This window comes from Bicyclus anynana, chromosome 7 (genome assembly GCF_947172395.1).
Source record: "Bicyclus anynana chromosome 7, ilBicAnyn1.1, whole genome shotgun sequence".
NCBI lineage: Eukaryota > Metazoa > Arthropoda > Insecta > Lepidoptera > Nymphalidae > Bicyclus > Bicyclus anynana.
In genome coordinates, this window is record NC_069089.1 from 5,002,277 (window position 1) to 5,020,535 (window position 18,259).

Here is an 18,259-nt window from a genome sequence, read left to right on the forward strand (position 1 = left end):
CCTTACTTTTATAGCTAATTGATGTGATGGAGAACGCGACAACAAGTCTGGAAGAGTCACGGCTCCTCGGAAACAGAGTTTGTGTCTATGTTGAGGGTCCCACGAGTACACCAGTACGTCCAACTGTCTGTTGTCCACTAGTTCCAGCTCAAATGACTCGTCCCAGTCGAACTGAAGTTCACCGGTACGGACCTGAACAAACCAAAGAAATATGAATAATATATATTATAATTTTTATTTCTAATTCTAAATTAGCATTTTTAAGATAATACAAGGGTTTTTGTTATTCAATGACAACCCTTGCCTGCCATCAAATCAGATGTTAAATGACGATACAGTCTAAGATACGGGCAGACTTGGAAGAAGTTTATTTTACCCATAATTCTGACGGTTTCTAATCTGCATCGTACGAGAACGCCAAATCGTTTGGCGGTACATCTTTGCCAGTAGTGTGGTAACTAGCTGCGGCAAATGTCTACCACCAGACCTGAGCCAAATAGAAAATTTATAATCCTAAACTGACTTGAGCTGGTAATCGATCCCAAGATCTCTATTTGAGAACCACAGCATCACCAACTGCGCCCAAGAAGTTGACAAAAAAAATTAAATACCTATTAAGGAAGATCCAACAAACAACTTACCACAGTTCGTGCTTTATGTACTCGATCGCACTCCAGAACACAATATAGATCGCGAGGTGCTACGGGTGGTTGCGGAGGTGCTAAGGGTCCCGATGGTGGGGACCCCGGCGAGGATCCCGTGGGGGCGGGACGTAATCCTCGACCAGCGAGGAGGTGCACCCAAAGCATGCCAGATACTCCGCCTGCGATGCGGGACAGCCCAGTCATCGACGTGGATAAGCCTCCGGCTCCTGGCTTCTCCACTTTGTATTTTAGGAACTCTGTGGAAGATGGCGTTAAAATAGTGTTTTGATATGAATATATTGATGCGAAATGACAGTTATAATTATCTACTGGAATGCTGAAACAACAAATGTCATACTGTTATCAAGTAGTATTGCTTCAGCGGTATTTTCAAACCATTTTTCCCTTGAGCTGATTTTGATGAATTATAATTATAGTCTGTGGGATGCTTAATTACTCAATGATGAAATTAGTGTGTGTGTGATGAAATTAATACCGTGTTTAAGATCGGAGGAATAGTTTCAATGACTACTTATATAAATGATCGAAGCTGAAAGCTCTTCTTTTTTTAGAGTATTTTTTGTGTCAGGGGTTACTTAGCATTTATAATTTTATGACTTCTTACAAACAGGTATCGTAGGAGATTATCAGATTGGTTACCATTGGGATTAATGTCCAGATGGCGTTGATGTCGCGAGCCTGGCGTTGGCACTGGACTGGGGTTAGGACAAGTAAACTTGGAGCCCAGTTCCAGCAGCTGTCTAACACGGCGAGCCGAGGGTGAACCGCTCGCTGTAGGCCCCAACTGTTGCGATGACAGCGATCGCGCTGGTAAGTGACGCGGTCTTTCTATGCGACGACTGGCCAATCCAAGAGATGATCCAAAACGACTGCCGCTCTCCATCTAAAAATATAGACTAAAGACGTACCACGACATACTCGTATCTCAAGACTTCTTTTGCAATTGAAAGAATGTCTTTTTCTGTTCAAGATATATGTCGATTTTTTCTTGTTCATTTATAAATATAATTGATGGACCAAGCAAATGCCTATCTCATGGATTTTCTATAATTCTGCTAAAAACACGTCAGTGCTGCCCTGTGTATATCCACCTGAAGCGTAAGGTTTTGAGCCACATGTGCTCTGACAACCATACCTTTCACACCAGGTACACAACAATGTTCTTTGGCAGGAGAAATACGCATAGAAGTAGTAATTCTTCTGACGAGCTGTTACAAAAGCTCTACTATAACCATCGATATTGTATCGCCTTTTAACGAACGATTTCTAAGTTACCTGTACTGATTGAAACCTGTTTTACAATTTCACTTACATTTTTAAGAGCATCATGTATATTCTCAGCAGAGTAGTGCGTAGGTAGTCTTGGGCGAAGAGACTCGTACAGTGCGCTGGTAGAGGGCGCGCGGGAGAGCCACGCCCGGTACTCGTCTGAGGTGAACACTGAGGGAGAGGAGGGCAGTCGACCTGAACACAATTCTTTACATAACATAGAAATCAACTAAACATTATCTGATGTAACTAACGAAACATGGAAATGGAATAAATACTAGACTTCATTCACAAAATTATGAAAAAATCCGGACGTGGGATGCATCCACAGTCACGGTGGTGTCTGGATTGATTGATACAATCAGGCTGAGAAACCCTTCTCGACCAGCTCTTTATGCCGAGGTTAGAGTCTCAGAGGAGAGTCCCTTAAAAATTCATTTTACCCATCACTTCTGCTCCTGCCTTCGAGACTCATCAAACCACTGCTGCGTTCTCCCAAATCCCCGGTGACGCCGCTGAGGTCCCATTAAAGAGCCTACGGCACTTACACTATCAGAAAAAAGCATGAAAATTATGCTAAAAAATTATAAACTAACCTCTAGAAGAGCGTAAGTCCAACCGCGAAGATAAAGGTTCCGGCTCATCTTGAAGCACACTCCCAGCTCGTCTTGATAATCCCAGTCTGAGAGCAGAGCACAAAGAGTTATAAAGCATCAACATAATACTATTCATTGAAAAATTTGGTCTCACCTTTGACCAGTTCCTCTGACGTCTCGTGGTAAGGAGTTAAACTTCGATCCAATATCTCTTCCTAACGTACTACTTCTGTATCCACTTAGTCCTGAATAATAGGGAGTCCTAGTTGGGGCAGTCGCTTCTGTGTCAGACGAATAGTCCAAGCTACGATTCCTTCTGGTTGTTCCGAATTTGCTACCGTATGATGGTAATCCCAAACCTGTGGTTCCATAACCTCCTCCAAGAGCAGAACTCAATCCAGTTCCCGATAATCCTGTGCCGAGTCCCGAACTCGTTAAGCCTGATCCCACTAAACTCGAACCGGTTAAGCCACTGAGACCAGTACTGGATAAGCCTGAAGGTAATCCATGTCCAAGCCCTGCTCCTCCAAGGGCGGTGGCGGTGAGACTGCTGCTTGGTAGACCAGATCCTGGCATACCTACTCCACCATAACGTTGTCCGTATCTCGTTAAACTTGAAGCTGGAACAATATAATAAGAATTATAATCATGTTGGACATACTTTGTTTGTCCGGGCTAATCTTTGGAACGGCTGGGTTGATTTTAATGGAACTTTCACTGGGACATAGAGGAGTTTATTGAGTATAATATAGGCTTTTTTTAGGCCCAGAAAACGCGGGATTCGAGAAAAACTGAATTCCACGGGAGGAAGTCGCGGGCGCAGTATAGTAAAATAGTATATGCTTTGTTTGAAGACATACCAGCACCAGGTCCCGCGGTGGAGGCTTTCAAACTAGAACGCAGTAACGAATGTCTTCCAAAATCAGAATGTGTCTCAGCTCTTGGTAGTTGTTGTTCTGATCCCGACCGTGGTACTCTACCTCCAAAACGAGAGCTGAAAAAAGGAAGACGCTGTATATTTGATTAATTGAATAATGTTGCATAAAAAATGCATCATCACTTACTATTGCAGTCTCGCCATCAGGCGAGATTGCAGTCAAGGGCTAAATTTGTAAAGAATAAAAAAAAAATTTCACTCAGGAAGATTTTTTCCAACAACTTGGAGGGGAATGGGAATATTGGTCAAAACATTTTTACGATTGATTACTATCCAATTAATTTCCCGTGAGTAGCTTCATCTTGATGAGATGCTCAACTTTTATATTTACAAAAACTCTGGATTCTGGTATCTAACAGGGCTACTGGGTAATGAAAATCCGAGCTTAGCGTAGTATGTATGTATGTGTGTATTTATAATTGTAATATTTTTACCTTCCACTTTCCGATGGGTAGAAAGAGTGCACTTTTTCTGCTAAACTCTCTAATGTGTTGGGATATGAACGTTCGTACGGCACGAAATGTGTAGCTTGTGATTTTGGTTGCTCCGTTATCACTGGCGGCGGCGGTCTATAGCTGTTGACATCACGTAATACAATGAAACGGGTTATCACTTTTTATCAAATTTATATTTGGCTAACTTCGAGGTATGCCTAATAAAAAAGGATTATCAAAATTGGACTACTCTATAAAAAGTTGTGCGTGGTTTTACTTTATAGTAGGGGAGCCCGGGATGCTAAATTTGCAGTTACATAAGTGTCATGGGGACCGATTACATTTGGTAGATTAAATGATAGGAAGAATAAGGTATTTACTTTTTTCGCTTTTAGCAGTGGAAACTGGTAACTACAGACTTTAAAAGCAATTTTAATTATTTTGGCTTACTGAAATTGTCACTAAATTTTGCGATTAATTAAGAGATTTAATTCCCTAAAGTAAGTAAAAAAATAATCGCGCTCGTAACTCGAGAACTAAAATATAAGGGTTTTATTTTGGAATTTTTGGACGCTGCCATTCCAATAAATTACGCTCAAATCGTTAAATTTTCGAAATGCACACCTATTAGTAATTAAGTAATGTACGTATAGTCTGACGTACTGGTTAAGTATTTCGGAATTAAGTTTTTTTATTGTTGTCCTTCGAACCTACCCACCAATATTAAAGGCTCATACTTGGTGGAGGTACTCAACAAAGTGCAAGGTATATGTTATCTGACGCGCTCGAGTAACGAGAAAAATCCCCTCTTCGACTCCCCTACTACAATCATCTCATATAAAAAATGCGTATTTTTATACATTAAAAATGTAAGTTTTCATGAATACCTCCAAGTGGAGTGGTCTGAAGGTGGTCTAGAGTTGTAGTAAAGGTCTAGAGGAGTGGAGTCCGGCGACAGAGCTCCGAGCTGCATACGACTCCTCTCTTCTCTGCCGTCGCCGACCGGTCGCACGGTGCTGCCTGGTGCTCCCGTCGAACGTAGAGTGCCATGTCTGAAACACATATTAACAAGGTTGTTGAACTCCCAAAATGCATATTACAAGTTAGCCCTTGACTACAATCTCACCTCATGGTAAGTGATGATGGAATCTAAGCTGAAAGCGAGTTACTTGTTTGGAGGAGGATGAAAATTCACACCCTTTTCAATTTCTACACGATATCGTACCGGATCGCTGAATCGCTTGGCGGTACGTCTTTGTCTATTTAATGGTAACTAGCCACGGCCGGCGGCCTCCCACCAGCCAAAATTAAATTAAATTAAAAAGCATAAAAATAAATAAAATTGAAGTATACGAGTATTTCTGTAATTTCAAACTAATTGTGCTTCCTCAAGTAAGTAGGTAGAGTTAACAACAATAATAACAAACTTTTTATTTGTTTTTTGTTTCACAACACTTTTCAATAAGGAAGTACTTAAAGAAACGAAATATTAGAAAGACTACTCAGAAAATTGGAAATTTTCAGTAGGTAAGCTGAATTATATACGTTTTTAGTTAATCAAGGCTCAAAAGCTGAACAAATCTGGATGAAATTTGGTACAGAGATAGATTTTAATCGGGTGTATCACATACTTAAGCATCGATATTTCCATAGAAATTGGATCTGCGCGTGAAACCGCGAAGAACTGCTAGTTAAGAATACTTACTACCTCAGGAATAATAAAATGATGAAATCTCATACACAAGCATACATCAAAACAGCGTGGTGGGTCTAAGCTCCATATACTTTCTACAATGAGGGCCTGACCCTGTAGCGGGCTATTAAAATCACACTATACAAATAAAGGCAAAAATTTGTTTTGTTCATGATTTGCACCGCCGCTACTGAAGCGATTTGGCTGAAATTTGGAATGGAAATAGATTTTACTCTGAATTATTCCGGGACAAAAAGTATGTGTTACATGCTTTTTGTCCCGGAATAATTCACAATTCCCGCGGGACTTGTGATAACTTGAATTCCACGCGGACGAAGTCGCGGGCTTCCGCTACTAGAATAATAATAATGATGAGTTATATTTACTGTGAATACAGCCCGTCCAATCGGTCACGATCTCGGTCATCATCGTCTCGGCAATCTCTCTTCAACACAACAACTGGCGGAGGCTTGTGTTCCGTACGCGGCAGCGACGGTGAGCCAGGGCCTGATTTTCCTGAAATCAACCAGGAAAATATTAAGATTACATCATTAATTAAGCTATCTCTTTCAGTCCATCCTATCTATTATGTATCTCTGCATATCTATTATGTATCGTTGAATCGTCAAAGCCTGAGATAGGTACTACATCGTCTTTCATCATTCATTTTTGGATAATTTTAACGAAATTGCGTTGATTTTAGTTAAAATAATGTTTACTTACTACCACTACTATACTAACGCTACTTCATGTAAAATTACGTCAATTCGTTTTGAAAATCGCAAAAACGAAAATATTTTGAAAAAAATTTTAACTTTTCAATAAAGTCGCATATTTTTTTTAAATAGTCTTACCCGTGATACAGACCATCAGTTTTAACTGCGTAGTAGTGCTTCGTACTGCGTAGTGTAGGTACAGTTTTATCTAATCGAAATTTTGAAAATCAAAATCATTAGAAATAACTGTTCAGTTTTTAACTGACGGAAACTACACACGTACATATTAACTGAACATACGGGCTACAGTTTTAACTGATCAGTCGAACTATTCAGGTAAATCGTCCATTTGTACAGTTTTAACTGTACATTTTTCTCTAATGATTTTGTTTGAAATTGCGATTAGATTAAACTGTACAGTAAAAACTGCGTAGTTAAAACTGACAGATAGGTATGTTCTCGCCTCTACTAATTAAAAATGGTAAACAACTTTATTACAATCAAAATTGATTTAGAAAATTATGATTTCGGTTTCCCTTCAATAACATGAAAACGAAAAGAAGAAATGCTTTGTTGCACACAATATTACATTAATTTAAATATAAAAAGGCAATATCTAACAGGCAACCCCTGATGACAGAATTGCGGTGAAAGAGCGGTTCAAGGTAAAGGAAGGAAAGGTTCAAGATTTACCTTTCCTTTGTCTTGTACACAGCAACAAACGGCGCGGTATTGACATGATGATGACCACGTCATCGAGAGACATTCTCCGTACATCCACCAGGTTTACAGCCAAGATCTCGTCTCCGACCTGTTAACAATTTTAATTAGTTGTCATGAAAGTCATGATACTATCTTTTTTTCACCGGGAGGAAATCCCTACGGACTTCTGACGTCAGGCAGGGGATTTCCGACTTGCACTGACTAAAATATCCTCTCCCAACTCCTCGGTCAGCACAGAACCGCCTAACATTACTTCGTGACTATCTATGGTTACAAAATATCTCGTGATGTATGTTGATAGGAAGTTTTAATTAACTTATATAAGTATTTAATTAATATCTAAGTTATTCAATGATTAACGTTTTAATCGTTATACAAATTCAACAGGTAACTAAGGTAATTTAGGATAGTCTAAGATTCGTGTATTAGAAACGACCTCCACCCATCTGATTAATGGACGATAAGTGTTTTATATCAAAATTAGGATGTTAAAAAATATGTTGCGAGTCTGGTTGCCTCGAATACTCCGGTCCAAACTATCAATAATGACAGTTAATAGTGGTTAATAATAGTTTGGCCAGGAAATCTTCTACTACGGCTAAAGACAATACGACATTTGTTCTGCGATTCTAGAAGTAGAAGTAGTTTTTTTTTTCCTGATTGTGTAAGTGCCGTAGGCTCCTTAATGGGACGAGCGAGCGTTTGGGCGAGCGCAGAAGCATCGCCTGATGGGGCCCGAAGGCGAAGGAAGAAGCAGAGTAAATCGGCGGAACGACTTTGAGACTCTGACCTCGACTTGGAGGCCGTTTGGAAAGGGTGATCTGAGTGTATCAGTCCGGGCGCCTCCGAAATCGTGAGTTAAAAAACCCATGTCCAAGAACTCGTCTTCATCAGGGAAAGTAGAAGTAGTATTTCGATAGCTATCGCAGAGTTAACCAGTATCAAGTTATTGTAGTAGTGATATATAGTGTAATGTTTCTCAGTAGTGCTATGGTATAATAAATAATATTGAAGACCAACATAAATGTTATCATTTCTAATCCCAGTGAAGTTTTACAAACCTTCAAACAGCCGCTGTTATACACCGCTGATTCGAGGGCTATTCGCGATATGAAGACGCCGTCGGTGCGCGCGCCGCCGTCTCCTTCTCTGATGTACAGGCCCAAGGTTTGACCGGGACGTTTGACGATTTCCACTAGTTGAACTATGTGGCGGGCATCCTGTAGCAAAACACAGCCTTGTAAGTCTTTTTATAAATTAACTAGCTGACGCGGTTTCACCTGCGTGGTTCCCGTTCCCGTAGGAATACGGGGATAATATAAAGCGTATAGCCTTTCTCGATAAATGGGCTATCTAACACTGAAAGAATTTTTCAAATCAGACTAGTAGTTCGTGAGATTAGCACGTTCAATCAATCAAACAAACAAACAAACAAACTCTTCAGCTTTATAATATTTGTAAGGGCCAGGCTTAATAAAACACAGCTTTTGGTAAAATCGGCTTATTTCTTTGGATACGTGTGTGGTGACCGTTGCTCGGGTGAAGTAAGAGTCGTTGGTTTTCAAATTGGTTGTCAACGAGTGACGTTTTGATTTTTCTGACATTAAGTGACGTTTGCTGTCACCACACGCGTTCCATTTCACCATTTATTTAAACTATATACATAATACATTTAGGTACATAATATTATTAATACGCGTCGTTAACACTCTCCACCCCAGTGCGCTTTAGCACTCGCTCCTCACTGGTAATATTGCGACGCGTGCCACCAGTCGCCTTAGCAGCCCCGACTTCGCCCGCAAGTCCAGAAGTGGTCAGCCAGGAGCTGGAGAATGTGCGCCACTGCCTCCCCAGGAACCTGCCAGAGTTGTTGCACTCCCGCAGTACGGGAAGGTTTGACGAGGTACCTAGAATGAAATGATTAGACGTGATGGCTTCTGCCGCGGCGGGTAAGTAAGTGGCCGGCTGTTGACAATCTGCTCCACCTCCGCTATCAGCGTGAGCAGAACCTCTTCTTTCAGGGCTTGTTGGCTTGGGGCTGTGAAGGTCCACGTAATTCCAGGATGACGCCCGTCCGGTTGCTTGACTTCTCTTGGGATTCCAGGTGCAGCGTCGATGCAGCCACCCACTCGATGAATGCCTTGCTCGTCAAAGAATGGTGTTAAGGTAAGTAATTTATTTTTCTTTTCTAAAATGTTTTCTTTTTTCAGGTGTTCCAGGTCTTCAGCAAACGACTGAGCTTGTGCGTACAGCATCAACATCAGCTCCACTCGCGCCATCTTGACACCATCTATTTCACCGGTAAGCTTTTTACATATTTTATGTTGGAAAGCCAACGCCATGTATGTAGATTTCAACAGCCGTAGACAAGAAAAGAACCTCTCAGGATCGGGACAGGCAGGTAAGCAATTAAACTTATTTTCTATCATAATCGTAGTTACACATTCTGTGTTATACATTTGCTCTGTTTCAGTACCAGTCACCAAATCTTCAGGCCATTTATTCGCATCGCAACATAGAAAATAAGTTAGCACTTCTGCAGTAGCTGCGTCGGCGACGATCAGCTTTGTGGGTATATAACGCCATTCGCTTGCCCGGGTAAGTTCGCCTGTTTCTCCTAAGCGGTGTGCTATGAACATTTTATAATTTCGCGCGCTATTTTTTATCCAGTGTAATACACTAGTAGAATCGCTCCAAAAATATTTTCTGTGCGGTTTAATTATTGTTTCCGCCAATCTAGCTCTTATAACGACAGCTTTAAATTCTAGCCGGGAAAGCGACAGTAATTGTTTTACTAGTGCTGACTTAAGTTTACTCGCAAAGAAGGCAACGCGTATTATTTTGTTTTCTTCCCAACTCCAGTATGCGACGGCGCATATCGCTTTTATTGACGCCTCAGTAAAAACATGTAAATCTAGTTCCGAGTAGGCATCGCTTACACTGTTCGGTGCAACATTCACTGCGTTCTCCATCTCGCTCGCGCGCGCGGCCGCGCGATTGTGACGCGGTAGGTACATCTTATCGATGCATTTTAACAACTTTAACCATTCGGTCCACGGTTTACAGGTTGGTTCCAGATGAGCCCTAGCCTGCAGGTCATCGGAGTTCTCTCGCGGCTCAGCGGTTATACTTAAAGGTTCAATCGCGCATAACTGCCGTACCTCTTCATGAATCTCGGGAGGTAAGTATTCATTTTCTATATTGTATCTTGTATTCCTGTGATTCGAGCTGAGAAGGAGGGATGAATGCAGTGAGCTGCATGAGGTTGCGCTGGTCTGACCATGGATACACCACCCAAGCGGCGTAAGTGTTGCAAAAGGTTCTCCTGCTTTGCCTTCAACTACTTGTAGTGGTAATAATAAATGATAATTATCTTGCCCTATCAATATTTCGGGCTTATAATGTGCGAGATTAATTTTATTTTTTACTTCAGATAAATAATCGTATCGCGTAATGCATAAATTCGAGGAATCTTGCGCAGGTAAACTCAAGTTGTCTACACTATTTCCCGTTAGCGAATATAGTTGGCCGTCTCTGTTTGTCACAGTAAATTTCAGTGACTCGCTGTCGCATTCTATTGCATTGTTCCATGCGCCACACACGCGCATCTTTGTGTGACGTCCGTGTAAACCAACGCGCGCCGCCAGCTCCGAGTTTATTAGTGTGACAGTTGATCCGTCGTCGAGTAACGCGCTTGTAGTCTCGGTTCCGCTCGGTCCATGTATGTGCAAAGTTACTACCTTTAGAAGTACATTACGACTATTCATAATGTGTGTTACTTGCTGCGCTTCCGTGTTCATCTCGCTGTCGTTCGATCGAAACTCTGACTCAGGCGCGGCCGTGATGTTTTCATTTCGTAAATTGTGGTTATCGTAGTGCAATAATCGGTGGTGCGCCTTACCGCAGCCGTCCTTGTCGCACCTAGGCGCCGGGCAATGGTCTCTGTCGTGCTTAATAGGTGCAAGACATTGAAAACATAAACGATATCGTTTCACGTGATGCCAGCGATCCTTGCGTAGTGCCTTCTTAAATAATTTGCAGTCCGGTAGATTGTGGACTTTGGACCCACCGCGATCGTTACAGTAGCTGCATTTTATTATTACATTTGTGTTAGACTCGCTTTGTACTAATACGTTATGCGACTTCGTGTAGTTTTCGGCGTATGGTTTTCTTTTGAAATAACTGTGCTCGGGCTTAATGTAATTAATAATACTTGCGGTTGTTGTTGTTTTGACTGCTTCGTCCGTTAAAAACTCGGATAGTATGACGAGCTTAGGTTTTGTTCCGTCTATAATTCGCGGATAACTGTAGTCCGTCCATTTTGCTAACAGGACCGTCGGGAACTTAGCTAATACGGCCGATATGATGTTCATGTTTTTCAGGTACTCATCCTCTCCGATCGCGACGACTGCTGCCACGAAGTTCTGGATTTTGACCGCGAACTTGACTATATCTTTATGATATTCGTCTGCTAAGGTGGGTAATTTTTGTACATCCATTATTATTCTGGAAATAATTATATTTGGGTTGCCAAACTGTAATTCCAGCGCCGACATTATTTTGTCGGGGGTTGTGGCTCCAATTAATAACGCCGTGACCGCCTCCTTGGCCGGTCCGCGTAGGCAGCTCCGCAGTCTCCATAGATTTTCTTTTTCGCTGAAACTGCAAACCTGCGTGGACTCGTCATATGCCTGCTTAAAATGGAGCCACTCCATCGGGTCACCCATAAATACCGGTAGCTCTTTTTGCAAGCTGTTACGGCTGATGTTGCTTGGGGCGTTGCGCAGAGAAAGGGCTGCCATATCCTTTATAGCTGTGGCCAGCGTCTGGAGCGTCCCTTCAGTGCCGCCGCTTGCTGCGACGGGCGGGCACGGCTCGTGTACAGCGGGCCGTGCTGCCTGCTCCTGCTGGCTACGGTCTAGCCATTCCTCTACATTACTAGTAGTACGCACCTCATCTTGTGGACTGTATTCATCTTCGTCATCTAGCGCCGCTACTTCAGCTTCTAACCTTTTATTTATTAGTTCTTTATCAATGCGAGCTTTTGCCTCCGCTGCCGCTAGCTCCAGCTGTGCCTTTTTCGCCCGGATGGAGGCTGAGGACCGCTTTGAATGTGCAGAAGCCCTGCTACGTGCAACTGATATGTTGCTTGGGCCACTAGGGCCCGCTTCTGCGAAATCAAAGAGTCTTTTCCGGATTTCCTCTTTAATGAGAACTTGCCTTTCGATTTCAGTGTCGCGGTGTTTCTGCTCCCGTTCCTGCCTTCCTTCGGTACGCGCAGGATTTGCCATGATGCTTGGCGGCGGAGTTTGAAACATACCTTTTATATATATCGGCTCAAGATTTGGCTCGAAGACCACTTTGTAAGGGCCAGGCTTAATAAAACACAGCTTTTGGTAAAATCGGCTTATTTCTTTGGATACGTGTGTGGTGACCGTTGCTCGGGTGAAGTAAGAGTCGTTGGTTTTCAAATTGGTTGTCAACGAGTGACGTTTTGATTTTTCTGACATTAAGTGACGTTTGCTGTCACCACACGCGTTCCATTTCACCATTTATTTAAACTATATACATAATACATTTAGGTACATAATATTATTAATACGCGTCGTTAACAATATTAGTATAGATATTATTCATCAATACTCAATGAATAATAGTTTAACCCGGATAAATAAAACTGAATTGTCTGTCAGTGATTTCAAAGTAAAGTGTGTTTTCTCAAGTGCTTATAGTTATTTACACGATATTAAAACATAAATGGACTTTTTTTTTTAATTTTCTGTCTGGTTGTTTTTCCGGGCTAATCGTTGAAACGGCTATTAATTGATATTAACGGGACTGTCACTAGACGACAAAAGAGTTATTTATTGTAAAAGTAATCTATATGTTATTAAGTAATATATAGGTTATTAAATACTTTTTCATGGTTCCTGCGGGTTTTGTGAAAACTGACTTTACGACGCAAGCTAAGCCCTTAACAAAATCAACTCATAGGCCAAGATGCCTAGGCCAATGATGGAAGATATCACCGGGGGAGCTAGTTCCCCCGCGTCTTACTCGGGCAAGGAGGCCAAGCCTCGAGGCCCGTACCCCCACCCGACACTCTCGGGAGGAGATGACCCCCAAATGTGCAACGTATGTCGCAGGGTTACTCTATTCTAAAATGCGTTACTGAAAATCATATATCTAGGTATGATAAAACTTAAATACCGACATATTCCCAAAATTATGCACAAATATTTTTGAACATATTAAACCAGTAGTACTCGGTACTAGTAAACATTGTTGTTTAAGTAGTACACAAATAATGGTTATTAGTTCACTGATGCTGATGGATGATTAGAATTTAATGTCGCTTTCAAATATGGCTTATATAGGTAACCTACAATCATTAGTAGATAATATCATAAAAGTACAGAGTAATTGAATGGATCATGCGACCATACCTACTTTGTAATTCAAAAGAAAATGTAAATAGATTTAATATCGTAACCGTAAATTACAGTTCTACAGCAAAATGTCATCGTTGCAAAAATGCTGATAAGCAATGCAGATAACCCAGGCGCATTGCATGAGCCGACCACGGAAATACGGTAGGACTTCTACAATGCATAGCTAGGGACGAGAACTGGAAGAGCACATCTCAACAATGCTAGTCTAGATTGCTAATATCATAAAGTATAGAGTAATTGAATGCGACCATTTATCTACTTTGTAATTCAAAAGAAAATGTACATAGATTAAATATCGTACCTAATCGTAAATTACAATTTAAAATCAAAATGTCATCGTTGCAAAAATGCTGATAAGCGATGCAGATAACCCAGACGCATTGCATGAGCCGACCACGGAAATACGGTAGGACTTCCACAATGCATAGCTAGGGACGAGAACTGGAAGAGCACATCTCAACAATGCTAGTCTAGATTGGTAATATCTTAAGAATATATAGTAATTGAATGGATAATGCGATGATACCTACTTTGTAATTCAAAAGAAAATGTACATAGATTAAATATCGTAATCGTAAATTACAATTTAAAATCAAAATGTCATCGTTGCAAAAATGCTGATAAGCAATGCAGATAACCCAGACGCATTGCATGAGCCGACCACGGAAATACGGTAGGACTTCCACAATGCATAGCTAGGGACGAGAACTGGAAGAGCACATCTCAACAATGCTAGTCTAGATTGCTAATATCATAAAGTATAGAGTAATTGAATGCGACCATTTATCTACTTTGTAATTCAAAAGAAAATGTACATAGATTAAATATCGTACCTAATCGTAAATTACAATTTAAAATCAAAATGTCATCGTTGCAAAAATGCTGATAAGCGATGCAGATAACCCAGACGCATTGCATGAGCCGACCACGGAAATACGGTAGGACTTCCACAATGCATAGCTAGGGACGAGAACTGGAAGAGCACATCTCAACAATGCTAGTCTAGATTGGTAATATCTTAAGAATATATAGTAATTGAATGGATAATGCGATGATACCTACTTTGTAATTCAAAAGAAAATGTACATAGATTAAATATCGTAATCGTAAATTACAATTTAAAATCAAAATGTCATCGTTGCAAAAATGCTGATAAGCAATGCAGATAACCCAGACGCATTGCATGAGCCGACCACGGAAATACGGTAGGACTTCCACAATGCATAGCTAGGGACGAGAACTGGAAGTGCACATCCCAACAATGCTAGTCTAGATTGCGTTCGCATTCCCGCCGACGCGATCTAGGCCAGGAACAATAGGGTTGTCTGGAGTGAGCTCGTTCAACGTTCTGTTAGGTTACGAGCAGTATTCGGGTCAATGGAGCATGGAAAATTACCTGTTTTTTTAAACGACTCAGTGATATATTTAACATAAATTAAACCGAACTCATTGCATTTAGCAAAGTAATACACTTTTTTACGATATAGAATAGATTTTTAAGTCGTCAGATTTATAATCGGATTATTTTACTCAAAGAGCATTGCACAGAAAGCGTTCAATTATGAAGAAGAAGAAAGGTATTACTCGGAAAAATTCTAGGGACTCTCTGTTTATTTAGGCTGAATTTTGGCTACACAACTATTCAGACTTTCAGAAGAGCTGCCAAAATCCAGCAAACTGTTTAACAACAACAAAACGAGTAAAAGTGACGACATTAGCTTGTCCATAGTAATATTATAAAGAGAAAAGATTTGTTTGTATTGAATAGGCTTAAAAATAATTCTTTCACCAATTGATAGCTACATTATCAAGGAATAACAAGGCTATATATTTATCCCCGTATTCAGATGAGAAATGGAACTATGCGGGCGAAACCGTGGAGTTCTGCTAGTTTAGAATAAAATTAAATGCGAAGGTAGAAAAAGCAAATGGCGGTGAATAAATTTCCTCTCAAAGGATCCCGTGAGTCATGTGAAGGCGTTATTGACTTAAGGCGCTTTTTTCCCTTGAAAGGTTTCTCAGAGGTGTAGGAATTCAACGCTAATGACGCATCGAGTATTATTGGAATTTTATATTTGCTAATATATTTTATATTTTATATTTACTTAAAGATAGGTGTTTGTTTTGGAATTGTTATTAAAAATGGAAAATTAACAAAAATCGCGAAAAATTTAAAAATCTCGATTTTTCTCGTAGCAAGTAAGTGATTCAGAGCACACAAGGGCACAATAATTTCAAATGAAAGGCATTTACGTAGATGGATTCTGCACTCCCTTATACCAGACACCGAGGAGGGAATTTTCTTAATATCCGTGTGCATTACAAAAAGGGAGATAAACATTCAAAATACTTACGTTATGTAGTGTTTATTTAAGAATAAGTGTAGCCTACGTCTTTGAACACGACCAACTGTCTTACACCACCAACTTCGCTGACAATTGGGTTTGACAACCGTACGTAGTAGATACATGCCCAGACTTTGTCCTCTCGGGTTTTATTTTTGTACGGCCCCTTACCCCATGTGCTAATAAGGCTAGGCTTAAAACCGGAAGCTAGAGGGTTGGTTTTAAATGAAGGTAAGCATTGGCCGTAGCTGTTACCACCCTATCGGTAAGGACGTACCGCCAAGCGCTTTAGCGTTCCGTTAAGATGCTATGGGTTAAAATACGTCAAGGTTATTGGGTAGAATAAACTTGTACCCTTTCCGAATAAGCCCGCTTCCATCTCAGATATCGTCACTTATCATTAGGTGAGATCGCTGTCAAGGGCAAACATGCCATTGAAAAAATAGGTTTACTGACCTGTAGAGCAAAGAATTTCTTGGCGGCTTCTATATTGTTTCTGCCAACTTGTCTCAGTTCCAGAATTCTTACTATCATCTCACCCCGTCGCTCCACCGCCTGAAAATCATGTAAGAAGTTAAAAAAATATATCTTAAAATTATTAAACTAATCACAGTAACCTAAAATAACATGCAAATCGACCGTTATGTTATGTATACCTAATATTTATAGATTTTCACGCATTGTCCAATAAAAACCATACTTGGCAGACGCATTTTTGGCTTGCATTGATGGTTTAACATAATTTATATAAATTAAATATTAAATTAAATGAAATAAACACTAAAATATCTATTAACTGTTGTTTGTTGTACACTGTTAACCTTTACTGTTTCATCTTTTAATAATTATTATTTTTATTAAATTTTATAGCATATATTCGATTCGGAGAGCGTTGGTTCGAATCCGGTCCGGGGCATGCACTTCCAAGTTTTTAGTTATGTGTATTTTAAGAAATTAAATATCACGTGTCTCAAACGGTGAAGGAAAAACATCGTGAGGAAACCTGCATTCATGAGAATTTTCTCAATGGGGATGATGACTAGGTTTGAATATATTGATTTTTATGATACATTCAGGTAAATAGGGTCAATGTTAACTAATTTATACATACAAAGCAAAGATTGTCTGGATATTTGCAATTAAATGAGATTATAAAATTTCAAAAACTATTAAAAAAAAATTATCGTAATCAGATGAAAATTCATACAGTTTTAGCTTCCTTACATTAAATGTGACATTTTTTAATACATGAACTATAAGGATAAACGCACAAATAACAAAGATATTAGTAATTTTGTTTGAACGTGCATACAAATCTAACGATCATTACATTGCCTATGACGTCATTTTTTCGAGCCATTTTGTATGGGGCGTTTTTCAGGGATCCGCGGCAGCGCCGCAAATCTGACTCTTTAAATCCCTGTAGCTCCGAAAGTAATGATCGCAGATACCCTGTTCCTTTTACAAAATTGCTTTACTATTAGTATACTCTTAATTTATATACAATTTAAAAAACTGTCATCATCCCTATTCTCTACATGTGTGAAATCTGCCAATCCGCATTTAGCCAGCGTGGTGATAATGATGTTAAACTTTGTAGAATGTATTATTGTACACACACCCACACACACACTAAAGAAGTTCTAAAATCAATCGTGTGTAAGAAATAAAATACAATCTTTGTACGAAGATAGTACGATGTTAGAAAATACTTAACGCTAACTTGTTCCGATGGGAATTGTAACAGGCGCTGAAACTTGTGAGACTTTGCGAGAAAACGACAGAAAGAATAAAACTAGAAAAAAATTAAATAGAACTCTAAAATTTCTAGCGTTTGTTAAAGCATTAAAAGCTACAAACAATTTTATTTAAACGTTAGATTCAATGATATTGGAATGTGAACATCAGCGAAATTGCTTTTGAGTTGTAAATGATGAAAATTCAATGTTTTAGATAAGGAAACCAAAGTAATTTTACTTATTTTCGATTTAAAAGAATCGATGTTACCGAAATATGCTACAACTCAATTGGATGGAAAAGTCAAATGAGTTTATTTTCATAGATTAATTATAAAATTCATATGCTCGTATACTTAAAATGCCAAGCTACTGAAGCTTTTAAAGCTTAGAGCAATCTGCTGAATCTTGCAAGTTGAAAATAAGACAAACGTTCCCTTTTGTGGCATGAAGCGGCACTAAGAAAGGATTAATTAAATATCAACTTTAAGGGTTGACAGTGGGAGGGTGATCATTGTCTTTAAAGTTAATAATGACAATGGGTTACGGTTTCCAGGGAAACTAAGCTTCAATTTATGCTTATTTTTTTTTTAAATAGATTGCGTAATTTTTCAATATTCATTGTACATAGTTTTACTTTTCTTCTCAAAAATCTGACAAATCTATCGAGCCAACATTGCTTAATATGTTACT

The 18,259-nt window shown here is 39.7% G+C and overlaps 1 protein-coding gene and 1 long non-coding RNA gene across 3 annotated transcripts in view; one reads left to right on the forward strand and one right to left on the reverse strand.

Annotated features, from left to right (window-relative positions):
* LOC112048845 (rho GTPase-activating protein 100F) overlaps positions 1–18,259 on the reverse strand; it is a 76,073-nt gene that overhangs the window by 9,349 nt on the left and 48,465 nt on the right. Inside the window, exons 4-16 of one of the 2 annotated variants that reach the window (XM_052882483.1) lie at positions 16,287–16,385; positions 8,095–8,253; positions 7,004–7,121; positions 5,981–6,110; positions 4,789–4,953; positions 3,902–4,042; positions 3,391–3,524; positions 2,685–3,150; positions 2,531–2,616; positions 1,978–2,105; positions 1,305–1,548; positions 642–901; positions 7–192 (exon numbers count right to left, since the gene is read on the reverse strand). In XM_052882483.1, coding sequence (XP_052738443.1) covers positions 7–192; positions 642–901; positions 1,305–1,548; positions 1,978–2,105; positions 2,531–2,616; positions 2,685–3,150; positions 3,391–3,524; positions 3,902–4,042; positions 4,789–4,953; positions 5,981–6,110; positions 7,004–7,121; positions 8,095–8,253; positions 16,287–16,385 — 2,316 coding nt within the window. Of the gene's footprint in view, positions 1–6; positions 193–641; positions 902–1,304; positions 1,549–1,977; positions 2,130–2,530; positions 2,617–2,684; positions 3,151–3,390; positions 3,525–3,901; positions 4,043–4,788; positions 4,954–5,980; positions 6,111–7,003; positions 7,122–8,094; positions 8,254–16,286; positions 16,386–18,259 lie in introns of both variants that reach the window. The other variant, XM_024086526.2, reaches the window with a different exon arrangement.
* LOC128198229 (uncharacterized) lies at positions 10,295–12,696 on the forward strand. The gene is made up of 3 exons (XR_008250957.1): positions 10,295–10,754; positions 11,416–11,509; positions 12,267–12,696. It is a non-coding gene; the product is annotated as an uncharacterized LOC128198229 (long non-coding RNA).